Below are 12,986 nucleotides of genomic sequence, written 5' to 3'. Positions count from 1 at the left end.
GTGCTCGATGGCTTAGCATCGCTGACGCAGCACACGTTATTGGAAAACACGTTGAAGGTGGTGGACAAAACTAGGGTTGTTGCCAGTGAGAAGGAAAGAAATCGTCTCTGCTTCTTTAAATTGCTAGCGGCATCGGTGGTGATCCATGCCAACACTGCAGAAGAGGAGGAAACGAGGCATCGGTGGTGATGCGACACTTTTTTTTAGCATCGGCACACTTTGGCTGCCCTGCCTTAGTAGAACCTGCCGAACACGAGGCGAAAACAAAAAAGAACCTGCCGAACAGGCGCCTCCAGCCTGTGAGCTTTCACAATCTTTTACGGAGTAGGACCCACGACATTGCTGAATTCAGCTCTCTATCGGAAACAAACCGAGCCGATGATATTAGACAGCATTCCCGAAGGCTAGCCGATGATACAAAGCGTGGGAAGAAAATAAAGTAGTGGAGAATACAAGGAGAAGGCCAAACACGGACAACGGACCATGTATCTGCATTTGGGAAAATTTCGATAATCATGTTTATCGGTGGTGACCGGTTTGTCGAAAAGTTTGGATAATTTCAAATCTGTGCCCACCCCCTTCCTCCTAGTCCATATATTTTCTCATTTCTATGCATTGTGATGTCTTATTAATTTTTCATGTTAGATTGTTTGGAGATAATCTAGATCGTCTTATGTACAGTTTGAGGATTTTTTTTTCTAAATTTTGTCCAAAAGAAAAACGGCAAATCCGATAAATTTCTGAAAAATCCGATAAACACGTTTATCGGCAACCTCCGATTTTTTTTACTGGTAAAGTTAACCCTGATCCGCATAACATTCCGGTCAAATGACAAATAAAGATGTCTGCACGCACTTGATGTAGATGAGCTCACAATTACATCATAAAGATCAACCAAGAACTCCAGAGGCTTCCCAGATCCCAACACTGTGAACATTCCTGGAAGTCCTGCAGTTTTGACTTTCCATTGGAGAAGGGTACCAGAAAGAAAGAACTGTCTCAGGGCACGTCAGGGGCAAACCCATTCCTGTCAAGTGAAACGACAGATTGTGACAACCCAATGTCACCACTGTGCTCCCTACTCAGCAGCATATCTGCCATTATCTTGGACTGCTTACCTTGCTCTTGGAGGAGGGTTGACGTCAAGGAGTGGGACTCCAGTACTCCACCAGATCATCCGGCAGATAGACGTTGGAGATTTGCAATGCTAGCGCAAGCTGAAAAAGAACAGAAAATCATTCATGGTAAGTTGGTAACCAGTCAGTAACGGCTCAGTGGGGACAAATGTGTATCTTTCTTCCTGGGTCAAGCAAGGCGCCAGATAGGAGAGGGCAAAAGCTACATGCCAAAGACCAGACCGGGGTAGCTCTCAGCCACAGTTCATGGGGACTTTTCTCCTAAATAACTTCGAGACTAAATAGATTCACTGGACCAAAGCAGTAGAGTGAGTAGACAGCAATGTATAAACCTAGAAGATTGACAATGACTCGCAGATGATTAGTCTAATTGCATCTTTCACATGTAAATGAAGAAATGTCATTGGGTCAATCTTCCACATAAACAGGGTTGCTGACAAAATTTTTTTCTCGAACATGCAGAAGAGCTGCGTATCTTTGTATTAAGGAGAAGAAATGATCCAATTACAAAACTCCAAGCCCCACCTTGGACCAGAATGGGGCTGGTGAAACAGATTTAACACAAAAACTATTACAAATAAAAGCAAGTAAAGGACCTGACCATCAACACACATAGGGCTTAACACTACTGAACCACTCGCAATTCATCCTTAAAAGCTTGGAGGGCATAATGCAGATGGGAGCAGATCCATCAAAAAAAGGGTTGCTGACAAATAAGAGACATAATATGAACATTGCACGGTTGATAATTAATGGTTCCCTCAATGAGTCAATGGGTGAAAGCATTCACATCAAACAATTACCCTTTTATCAGGTTGACATGCATGTGCAAGTACAGAATCAGCATTACATTTCTCATACACAAGTTGCGTCCATCAGGCACATAGTTATCGCCATTATTCAACTTCTATACAGCGGGTACCTATATCTATCAGGTTTTTTTTCGATAGGTTGATAATCGAATCTGCTATAACTCGACCGCTCGACTTCATATAACCTCCTGAGGGGATAGAGATTCAAAGACAAGAGAGATGCATCATTAGCAGGTCTTAGAGAGAACAGATGAACTTAAAAAATTATGAGCAAAGTTCCCACCTGATGTCAGCATGAGGATAGGAATATTCTGATCTTTTGCAAATCTAAAAACCTGTTCGTCTCTAATAGCCACACCCTCTGGACTAACCTGGACATTGCGGAAACATAATATGAGCATAATGGAACCAGCCAATGCATTGTTAAGCAGCTTTGCTAACTACAAGCCTCAAGCCATTGCAAATATGCGCATCTCTATGTTACATGAATGCTGTGAGAACATGTGTGGTTCACACGAAAGGACATACCTTTAGTCTGCCTAAAGGATCACCATGTAGGATATCAGTTCCAGCATTATACACAATCAACTGGGGCCGAAATCTACTTTGTGCTACCTGCCAACAATTAGGGCCGTTATGGACAGATTGAGTGGGCTTCCGTTTAAAGGTAATATTTGAGCTTGCAGGCAATATATTGCTGGAATTAATGGGCTTGGCCCATTGGAAATTTCAGAATTCCTATAAATCTCAAAGCCCCATGTGTGCAAGAGGAAATGATGCAAACCTTAGTCCCACCGTGCTAGTGAACGAGTAGGATGACCAACATAAATATGGAGATTGTTTCCATCCTTCTAAGCTATGTGATGAGGAAGAGAAGAGAAATACCACGTATATGGAGGTTGTTTCCATCCTTCTAACCTATGTGATGGGGAAGAGAAGAGAAGTACCACGTGTGCGTGCATGCCACGCCTCATCAGGCGGGGTGAAGGGCGTGCGGCATGCATGTGTGAATGGTTTGCTGAAATTCGGCCCCTCACCTTGGGGGGGGGGGTGCAACTTCTTTTTGTAGTTTTTATTTTTGATGACTTGCACTCTAAGTCTACGAGATATGGAAATCTAAACCTTAAACCGATTAGGTTTAGCTTGCTAACGAAGACGCGAGGTTGGTTTGGCTTCCCTATATATATACGACCTATCGACCTCCACCAGAAAACACATCAAAACGAGCTAAGATTTTGCCCCTCTTCTCGCTGTTGCGCCGCCATTGTAGCCTTCTCCATCCTAAATGCCGGCATGCACCGACGAACGGGAGAGCAGGTCTCTGAAACCCTTCACCTTTGAGATCCTGCACCGGGAGAGGGCGAATAAAGTTTTAAGGAAGCGCTTCGCGCGATTGCTCAAGATCTCCACCACGGCGCGTCTTCCACCCAACTCCGTCGCCTCACGTGCCAACCACCTTCGTCGTCTCCAACAGTGGCGGTTCGTCGTTATCAACCCTCTAGCTAAACCTCAGTACGTAGATCTATCTTTTAAGCATGTATCGTGAAATCCTAAGCATGTATTGTGAAATCCTAGCTGCTGTTTATGTTATCTAGTATGTTAGATCTATGTGTGCTAATTCCTGCGTTTGTGTTCATCATGATTTATTTCGTATGGAATTTCATAGGAATTTAATACTGGTTTGCCTATATTCTCAACATATATGCGGGGAATTTGTATTCATACATTTCTTTTTGCAAATTTGCAAAGCTATTTTGGACAGTCCTACAAACAATCTTTCTAAGCAACGTGAAGGGAATGAGTTTGGCGCAAACAAGTTATGCCAGTTTTGTTTAGTTGGCAAATGAGTATGTAATAGAATAGCACAGAGAGTTTATCAATTTATTTCTCTATTCCTTTCTCCATGCTCTTGTTTACTGATACTTGACCAAATAAACAAATGAATGCCAGTCACAAGCTCATGTAGAACTAAACTACACTTTCGTTGCCTAAGAAAAGGCCCTGGACGCATATTTTATCCTTCATATGTAAGTTCGCAACACAAATGTTATTCAACCTAAAAAATTAGCATGGAGTTTGACATGCATAACCCAGGCCCGCACTGCTTAGGGAGAGCAACTAGATAGAGGATTAACTACTGAAAACCAAACGTAGGGAACAAGTATTCCTGTATCGCCACGATGTTCTTTTTCTCAAAAACCAATCTGGACTATAAGTAAACAAATCGTGTCAAAAGAAAAAAAAATAGAGGATCTTGCAAGTTGCAGCAGGTCAGGCCATGACAAAAACTGCCAAAGTTTGCATCTGGAAACTCTTGAGAATCAGAAGAACTACAATCCCCGAGTGAGGTAGCAACTGGTTGCCGTAAGAGAAGCTTATGCAACTGCAATTACTGATATAGCATGATGCGTCATACACAAGTGTCCACATCACATCCTCTGCAGTAATGATTACTTCAATCTAGCACAATAGCACCAAGAGAGCTCCTTCAGTTTGTTCCCCTTCTCCAGCTGTACATAGCTATTAATCCATCTTGTTAACAGAAGGTAGAAATGCACACATTTTAGAACTAGAATTGTGTTTCTACCAGCAGAATTGAATCCTCATAGTTTAAAAGTTCCATAAATTAAACAAAATTTTGGTGATTCTTCAAACTATAGAAAGGCTGATTACATTGTCAACTTGATCTATGACTGGATCGCTGCTGAAAACTTTTTCATAATTCCTGGCGTCCTAGGCAGTAAAACAGCAACTTTGGTGCTGAAATAAGGGTCCATCATGGTGCACTCATAAGCCCACAATTGATGATGTGCTCATTCTTATTTCCCTACAAACCCTTCTTAGCTCAGTGTTGTAGTGCATCCGCACTCCAATCTTCGGTAAGGAATAGGTTGAAACTATATGCATTCGGATCTGTTCAAACACCAGAATAGGCAGTGTCTATATCGGCTTCAAAAGAAATAAACTTTAGTCATACAATACGATTTCTCGCGTGTGCTCAAAAAAGTTGATTATTGGTTTTGTTTACCATCCTAAGCAAATTGGGCCTCAGCTATAATTGGCTGGTCGGGTCTAAGCATGCAAAGCACCTTAATATAGTATTAATAGCATTAGTAGCGCATGGTGATATCATCACATCATACATCTAATTCCAGACTCTATTTTACAGTATGACGTAATATGAGCATACAGAAATTCAAATATCATGTTCTGCAATCTGGATCCTTAACACAGATTCATGCAAAATATCACATTCACAATAAAATGCACACACAAGCACACATGATGACTTCTGTTAAAGCAACATATATATAACCAGCGAATATTATAGGTGAACTGACAGAGGTTTAGATACTATCTGTACAGGTTACCTTGAGAGCCTTATCAAGATTCTCCAAATAATCTTCTGTTTTTGTCCCACTCTAAAATGCAAACAGGTGTAGTGTAACTTACAACTCCAACATCAAACAGATGCAGAAAAAATACAACAGGCGGAGAAAAGGATAAAAAGTAGAACTTACATCTAGCTCGACCTTTTGATCAATGTACTTCTTAGCCACATGATCCTGAAACAAAATGAATGTCCCTTTATACTAAAAAAGAAAAGGAATGAAAATGTACCAGGCACGTTACTTATGTATAAGTATTTCAAAGGAAAATCTACAAAGAAAAAGGCCTTCGTTGCCCTCTGAAGTTCAATAGTGCATCTGCTGAACCACCTGAGCAACAAAACTGGGTACATCAGACCCTGAACTTTCAATAGCTATAAAAATAAACCCCTGCAGTGGGTAAACCCCACCCCGAGAACAAAAATTGAAACATGTGGTAAAGACATTCTTTTAGTTTCATAACTGACTCGAAGGCAACACATGGTCCGCATTAGTAAAGGGAAACCATTTCCAACCTCGGAACAGGGGAAACTTTAGGGTGTACGAACTATGAAGTACAATTCTCAATTTTGTAGTTCAGGCCGTGAGCAGATGCACTGTAAAATTACAGGGAATTAATATAGCCTTTTTTCTGTTTACTACAAATGAACATTTAACTTCAGTTGGCAGTTAATTGGAATGCAGAAGACTGACTTGAAGCTACAGAGCTATCAACGTCAATCACATAGACTAAGCTAGCTGGCCTGTTCTTATGTGGTACAAGCATTAAGTTCCAGTGCCGTGTGGGATGCAGGACCAGATATGCCATATGTGCCACACAAAAGCCCATGATAATCATTTATATTTCTCAGAATGAAATATATGCACTATCAGCAAGAACCCATGGAAGAGGGGGGGGGGGGCAGAGACTAGCTAAATATCAAACAGAAGTACACATTTAATAAGTTAATGAACAGCATCAGGAAGGACGTATCATGGTTGACAGATGTAGGAAATGTTTCAGGGTTATGTACTTACAAAAGGATATATTCCAGAATTGTACATGTCCAAAGTGTAAACCCTTCCTGCAAGTGAAGAATTAATGAAAAAGAGCTACGAAATAGTAGCAAGAACAAAAATATGCACAAGAAAATAATACAGCACTCAGCTTCTCACCATCACTGCCGAAGTCTTTTTCATGACCATTTCCTTGGTGAGCATCTAGATCAATGATCATTACTCTGAAAATGAGATGAGTGACTCATGGAACGAAAATAGCTATCCTGTAGTCTGAAGTCTCATACCAATAGTTTCCATAATTCCTTATTATTACAGTACTTTCAGCAGAGCAATGATAAATTATAATGCTAAGTAAACTGCCTGTTTGCATTACATAAAAAGAGGAAATATGACGATAGGTCGGCCTACTTATTAGTTTTCAGAAGATATGTTGCAGATGTCTAATACAGCTGAATAGCTATCCTACCTTGAGATATTTAAACGAATGAAAGCAAAATTGATGCACAGGGAAATATCAGCATATGCACAAAATCCACCCCCTTCCTGCGCCGAACAGTGATGGAAGCCTCCTCCAATGTTTATAGCCCATCCCTTTTCTAGTGCGAGTTTGGCTGATAAAACAGAGCCACCCACCTAAAAGGTAAAAGCTCACTTCAGTATGCTTTCTGAACATCCAAAATTAATAGCCAAGGGTCAATGTAGCACCACAAGACAACAAAACATTTTACCTGCTTCCGGAATGGATAAAGAAGTTTTTGCTGAACAAGCAAGTTAGGGAGCAGCGCCACTGCTGGAACCTAGTATAAATCAGGAAATACTTGATTGCATTTTACACCCGCTAATTTCATACAATTTCCGCAAAATGAAGTACCAAGCAGACTAGTTTGTAATAGAAAAACATGCAGATGGTCAAGTGCTTCAGAAACAATCATGATTTCCATGACACGGTGGACAATTCCGAGGGCACTTTTAGCAGGCTTATAGCATGCAAAAGATCACGCTGTCAGATATGCGATTCTGAATGTAGCAGTACCTCTACAATGCGGGCAACCTTCTCGCTGCTCTCAAGGCTGTTCAAGTATGACTCCGAGTGCACCTGATTGGGCAAGCCACAGACCATAACTTCACACTGCATCGTACAGCACAGATAGCTGCAGAACAAGTGGATAGCAGCTGAGCAGCTTATTACGCACCACGAGCAGATCATCCTCCGAGGCCTCCAGCGGCTCGACGATCCGGTCGCTCTGGAGGAGCCCCGCGTCCTCAAGGGAGTTGCGCACGCGGCCCCACTTCGACGAATCAAACGGGTGCCTGCACGAGTTCGTGCGACGGGCACGACCAGTTACATACGGCGCTGCGATACGGTGCGGATAAGCGCGTGGCGCGGCCTAAGACGGATGGCTCACTGCTTCTCCATCCCGTTGAACGAGATGTCGTACGCCGGCGAGTAGACCACGGGCGCCTGCGCACACGATTGTTACGACCCACGGCAGCGAATCGAGGTTGCAGAGGAAGGGATCGGAGACGGGTGACCGACCTTGGAGCTGGAGCTCGGGACGTCGTCGAGGTAGAGCCGGCTGGAGAGGATGCGGCGGCGGCGGAGCGCCTCCGGCCCCTCTGGAGCCCCCGAACCCGACGCCGACGCCATCCACCGCCGCAAGCCCGCAAAGTAGAAGACTCCGCCGCTGAGCGCTGATGCCGGCGGCCTGGTGGGACCGTGGGTGGGAGTCGCGACTCGCGAGAGGTTGCCGCGTAACGGCTCTACTGCCTACTGGTCGCGTCGAGATACATCTTGCTTTTTTTTTTTGAGATACATCTTGCTGGTTGCTGCTCCCTGCAGACCGGGAACGTGTCGGAGGCGGCCCGCAACAAAAGAAGGCTTTCCGTTTACGGCCCATTGCGCCGCCGGCCTCCCCGCGCCCTCGCCAGCCGTCCCCTCGCTGCTCCTCGCGCCCGCGCCCTCGCTGCTCCTCGCCGGCCGTCCTCGAGAGTCGAGGCAGCTGCCCCCACGGGACCCCGCTGGGGACTGGGGATCCGTCGGGGCCGGGGACGGGGACGGGGACGGATTTGCCCCCGTTGAGCATATCGGGGCCTTAGCGGGGAACGGGATTCGGGCATCGGGGTGGGGACGGGAGCTGTGTCCCCGACCTGCCCCGCCCCGTTGCCACCCTGAGTGGCAGGAGTCCTCGCGTGACCTGGGCGGAGCGATTGGAGCGTCTCGTGGGTGCGCTTGCTGGCCGCCGGTAGGTTGCGTTGGTTGCAGGGCGCGGGTTCCGAGCCTGACTCCATGGCGCCGTCGGCCGCGGAGGCGGACTCGGCGGCGTCCTCCAGCGGCCGCCTCCTCGTGCTCTACGCCTCGCAAACCGGGAACGCCATGGACGCCGCGGAGCGCGTCGGCCGCGAGGCGGAGCGCGGTGGCTGCACGGCCGTCGACGTGCTCTCCATGGACGGCTTCGATCCCGTAAGCTCCAAAAACTAAATTCCCCGCAGCCACACGACCAGGCCCGTACATGTGAGTCCGTGACGCCTCTGCTTATTCGTGCAGAGTCGCTTGCCGAGCGAGCGGTTCGTGGTCTTCGTCGTGTCCACCACGGGGCAGGGGGATCCCCCGGATTCCATGAAGGTCTGGAGATTCTCATCCGCTTGATTATTTCCAGTCGTCTGGATTGCTTATCGGGATTGTGGGTTGGATTTCGCGGCAGGGGTTTTGGAGATACCTGCTTCGGAAGGATCTGGGCGCGCAATGGCTTGAGGGGGTCCGTCATGCAGTGTTTGGACTCGGCGATTCAGGCTACCAGAAGTACAATGTGAGGCATCTGTCTTTGTAAGCTTGCTAATGCGTTATATGCTGCCTTCACTACAGTAATGTGTGGGGATATGTCAGTAATTCGCCTACATTATGGTGATTTATTGCTGGAAGAACATTCCACAGTGTGCATCTTTAGAAAACAGTATATATGGTTATAATTACATATACTTCTTAGAGACTCTGTTCCTTTTGCTTTGGGTGGCTGCAAGAAATGATTTTATGTTAAATACCATGTTGGGGGAGATATAAGTTGTTTTTATCTTACCACTGTTTTGGTGAATGCTTGCAAACTGAAACTATGCAGTTAAGTTCCAATATAACCACTATAGCTGTTTGAGATAATGTTTGCAAGGGCTCCATCATGACATTGTAATTTTTCATTTTGTATATTGTAAACATGCATTCTGTTGTATTATTCTTAACCGTGTTGATGTCTTATTTCTATCAAGTCAAGGCTTAAGCTCGTAATATGCGGCTCACAAGTCATGACTTCTGGTTTGCCAATGTACAATCTTTTTGTTTCTATTTGTCCTTCATTAGTGTGTTTACTACTGCAGTTTGCCGCAAAGAAGCTTGATAGAAGGCTTTCACATCTTGGTGCAGAACAAGTCATAGAGATAGGCTTGGGAGACGACCAGCACCCTTCTGGGTATGATTTTAGTATCTACTAAAATAATTGTGATAGTGTGGTTATAAAATGTGTGCATTATCATTTTCTTTTTGGTCAAAAGTATTTCTCAACTTTGATGAAGGATTTTCTTCGTTGTTGTAACATCAGATATGAAGGGGCTTTAGATCCTTGGTTGCTGTCTTTGTGGAAATCTCTAAATGAAACTAATCAGTCACTCTTACCTAGAGTATCTGATATCAATGATCCTAATTTGAGTACTTTGGGGGATCCAAAAGTTCATGTCATATATTACTCTTCCAATGAGGTTCCACAAGATTCTATACTTTCAGGTATGAATGCATGAGCTGGCTAGTATTTACTGGTAAGCTCTGTTTTGCAATATTTGTTCATGATTTTAGCTACTGTCTATTCCGCAGACCCCAATAAAATAATAAATAGTGCAAGAACAATGTCCCCTGCGCTACAGTTTCATGATGATGGAGGGCCACCTTACATGCTTCAAATGGTATGCCCTACATAAAGACTAGTTTGGCAAACAAGAAGCTTGGGGAAAGTGATGGTCATTGTGTTGATAGTCCATCTGTTATTCTGTTATGCTAATGTATTGTGATTCAGCTCTCATCTTTCTATTGTTTCTGTTGCTGATGATGTGTATCACCCTTTTCAGGTAGCAAATCAGCGTCTGACTGAGGAGGGTTCTGACAGACATGTTCGCCACTTTGAGTTGGAAGATCCATCCTCTGTATGTCACTTATACTACAATCCATAATTGTCTCACAAATTCCTATGAAAAGTGGTACTTCAGGAATGAAAAGATGATTGTGTTTCTCTGATGTTAGGCCATCAGTTATAAAACTGGCGATGCTCTAGAAATACTGCCAAGTCAAAATCCATCAGCTGTTGATGCCTTTATAGAACGCTGTAACTTGGATCCAGATTGTTACGTAACGGTATGTGAATCTGTTTTGTAGAGTTATCTGCTTGCAACTTTGTGTTTTACCTCACCTGCTGCAGCAACCTCTCGTTGTTTTTCCAGTACTTGTCCTGTAGCAATTCTTCTCACCTGTTGCAATTCTCTTTAGATGTAGTTGTGCTTTTTTTAAAAATGTCTTGCCTTTCGCAATTTGACTAATAAGGAAGCATGTCCTCTTGTTCGTCCAGATTCGAGGGAAAAGTGAGGATAAAATTTCCAATGGCTCAGCTGTGAGTAGCCTGATGGATCGCACCAAACTGAAGACCTTTGTTGCTTTGACAATGGATATTGCATCAGCATCCCCTCGGCGGTATTTCTTTGAGGCAGGAGCCAATATTTTGAATGCTTTGTTTCATGAACCTCTTTTCTATTTTTTGATGTCACATTTTATATATGTGTGTCTGGTATGTCATGCCAAGCTGCCATAGCTCACACGACTCCAATGTTCTGTGATAGGTCATGAGCTTTTTTGCAACAGCTGAACATGAAAAAGAGAAACTTCAGTACTTTGCTTCTCCTGAGGGAAGAGATGACCTTTACCAGTACAATCAGAAGGAGAGTAGGACTGTTCTAGAAGTGAGAATGTTTGCACTCAAGATCTTTTTTCTCTTCTAACAAATTTCATGCAATACATGCCTTAGTGTGCGGAGCCATTCTGGCAATAATATGCCTCTTTTGCCCTTCAGTTGCTTTTCATGGTTAAGAAGTGACATGTGGTTTCGTGGTGGTGTTTTTTAGGTGTTGGAGGATTTTCCTTCAGTTCAAATGCCTTTTGAATGGTTGGTGCAACTAACACCTCCATTGAAGAAAAGAGCTTTTTCCATCTCATCTTCCCCATTGGCACATCCGAATCAAATACACTTGACTGTTAGCATTGTATCATGGCTTACTCCTTTCAAGAGAACACGTCATGGACTCTGTTCTACTTGGCTGGCTGGGCTCAATCCAAGAAAAGGTATGCTCTACATCATTACTTGCAGTTAATATCCTGCGTATGTTTTTCTTTGTTCTGTTATTTACCTGAACATGACTGCTCCTATAGCCACTGTACCTTCCGAAACACAAATATCAGCTCTCTCACACATTATAATTATATATGCAGGCAATCTTATCCCGTGTTGGATACGCCATGGATCCCTGCCTCCTCCACATCCATCAGTTCCTCTTGTGCTTATCGGACCAGGAACAGGATGTGCGCCATTCCGTGCATTCGTGGAGGAAAGAGCTGCACAGAGTGTAGCAGAACCAACGGCCCCAGTTCTATTCTTCTTTGGCTGTAGGAATGAAGATAATGATTTTCTATACAAGGATTTCTGGTTAGCTCATGCCCAGGACGAGGGGGTGCTGTCCTCCAAAAAAGGTGGTGGTCTGTTTGTTGCTTTTTCCAGGGATCAGCCTCAAAAGGTCTATGTACAACATAAGATAAAGGAACAGAGTGCAAGAGTCTGGAACTTGTTACTCTCCGGTGCTGCAGTGTACATTGCCGGCTCTTCAACCAAAATGCCTGCTGATGTTACAGCTGCACTAGAAGAAGTTATCTGTAAAGAACAAGGTGTCAAAAAAGAGGACGCCTCAAAATGGCTTAGGGCCCTAGAAAGGGCTGGTAGATTTAACATCGAGACTTGGTCATAGTCCATTGTTGTGATGCTTCTGAATCATTGGGGGCAAGAAAGTACATACTGTCAGAATTCCACCACAAATATATTTATTGGGTATGAAACCAGGGAGAGTTTCAGTAAATCACTGGTGTTGAAAATGTGAAAACATACATGTGCAGACATACAAAGAGTTCAAATGTTCGTGAAATATGAATCCATTTGATGCGGCATTGCACAGTGTCTGCTACATCATGCATATGATCTCACTAGTCTGTCAAACCTTTTGATGTCCTGATATATACTTCCTCCGTCCCAAATTGTTAATCCTTTTTATTTTTAATTTATTATATTTAGATGTATAGCAAAATCTATATATCTAGAAAAGTCAAAACTACTGATAATTTATGATAGAGGAATTATATACTGTATCGGCATAATTTAGGATAGAGGAAGTATATACCATGTCGGCTCTTGGTTAGGAAGTGCAAACATCACGGAAGGTCTGGCCGGCGTAGCGCTCTAGCTCGTGTAATCTTTGATGCTTGGTCAGCGGATGTAACCGCGACCTCTCTCCCTCGTTCTTTTCATTCGAGACCAAGGGCTGGTGGTTGGTTGCACCTGCACATGAGGGTGTGCCCC

General features: G+C 43.9%; 2 protein-coding genes across 9 annotated transcripts; one reads left to right on the top strand and one right to left on the bottom strand.

Moving 5' to 3' along the window:
- Positions 1-805: 805 nt before the first annotated feature.
- LOC112887481 (histone deacetylase 2-like) lies at positions 806-8,130 on the bottom strand. 7 transcript variants are annotated; one of them, XM_025953660.1, is made up of 16 exons: positions 7,874-8,130; positions 7,743-7,798; positions 7,530-7,647; positions 7,370-7,432; positions 7,065-7,133; positions 6,803-6,969; positions 6,493-6,557; positions 6,355-6,401; positions 5,470-5,514; positions 5,320-5,370; positions 2,477-2,563; positions 2,232-2,319; positions 2,059-2,136; positions 1,293-1,426; positions 1,119-1,217; positions 818-1,027 (listed from the first exon to the last, which is right to left on the bottom strand). In XM_025953660.1, the coding sequence occupies exons 1-14, from the start codon at positions 7,982-7,984 to the stop codon at positions 1,398-1,400; spliced, it is 1,074 nt and encodes a 357-aa protein (XP_025809445.1). In that variant the 5' UTR covers positions 7,985-8,130; the 3' UTR covers positions 818-1,027; positions 1,119-1,217; positions 1,293-1,397. The 7 variants fall into 7 exon arrangements, with proteins under 7 accessions (XP_025809469.1, XP_025809462.1, XP_025809445.1 ...); XM_025953684.1 differs by lacking the exon at positions 7,065-7,133 and having other exon boundaries at positions 806-1,027; XM_025953677.1 differs by lacking the exon at positions 5,320-5,370 and having other exon boundaries at positions 817-1,027.
- Positions 8,131-8,250: 120 nt separating this feature from the next.
- On the top strand, positions 8,251-12,577 carry LOC112887466 (NADPH-dependent diflavin oxidoreductase 1-like). Of its 2 annotated transcripts, XM_025953644.1 has the most exons (12): positions 8,251-8,797; positions 8,882-8,959; positions 9,039-9,143; positions 9,703-9,794; positions 9,924-10,105; positions 10,193-10,281; positions 10,444-10,518; positions 10,616-10,726; positions 10,938-11,072; positions 11,206-11,325; positions 11,488-11,704; positions 11,852-12,577. In XM_025953644.1, the coding sequence occupies exons 1-12, from the start codon at positions 8,624-8,626 to the stop codon at positions 12,379-12,381; spliced, it is 1,908 nt and encodes a 635-aa protein (XP_025809429.1). In that variant the 5' UTR covers positions 8,251-8,623; the 3' UTR covers positions 12,382-12,577. The 2 variants fall into 2 exon arrangements, with proteins under 2 accessions (XP_025809429.1, XP_025809437.1); XM_025953652.1 differs by lacking the exons at positions 8,251-8,797; positions 8,882-8,959; positions 9,039-9,143; ... (3 more) ...; positions 10,444-10,518; positions 10,616-10,726 and having other exon boundaries at positions 10,938-11,059.
- Positions 12,578-12,986: the final 409 nt, after the last annotated feature.

The sequence above is a fragment of the Panicum hallii genome, chromosome 1 (genome assembly GCF_002211085.1).
Source record: "Panicum hallii strain FIL2 chromosome 1, PHallii_v3.1, whole genome shotgun sequence".
In the NCBI taxonomy this organism is placed as follows: Eukaryota; Viridiplantae; Streptophyta; class Magnoliopsida; order Poales; family Poaceae; genus Panicum; species Panicum hallii.
This window is presented reverse-complemented; position numbering and strand designations above follow the sequence as displayed.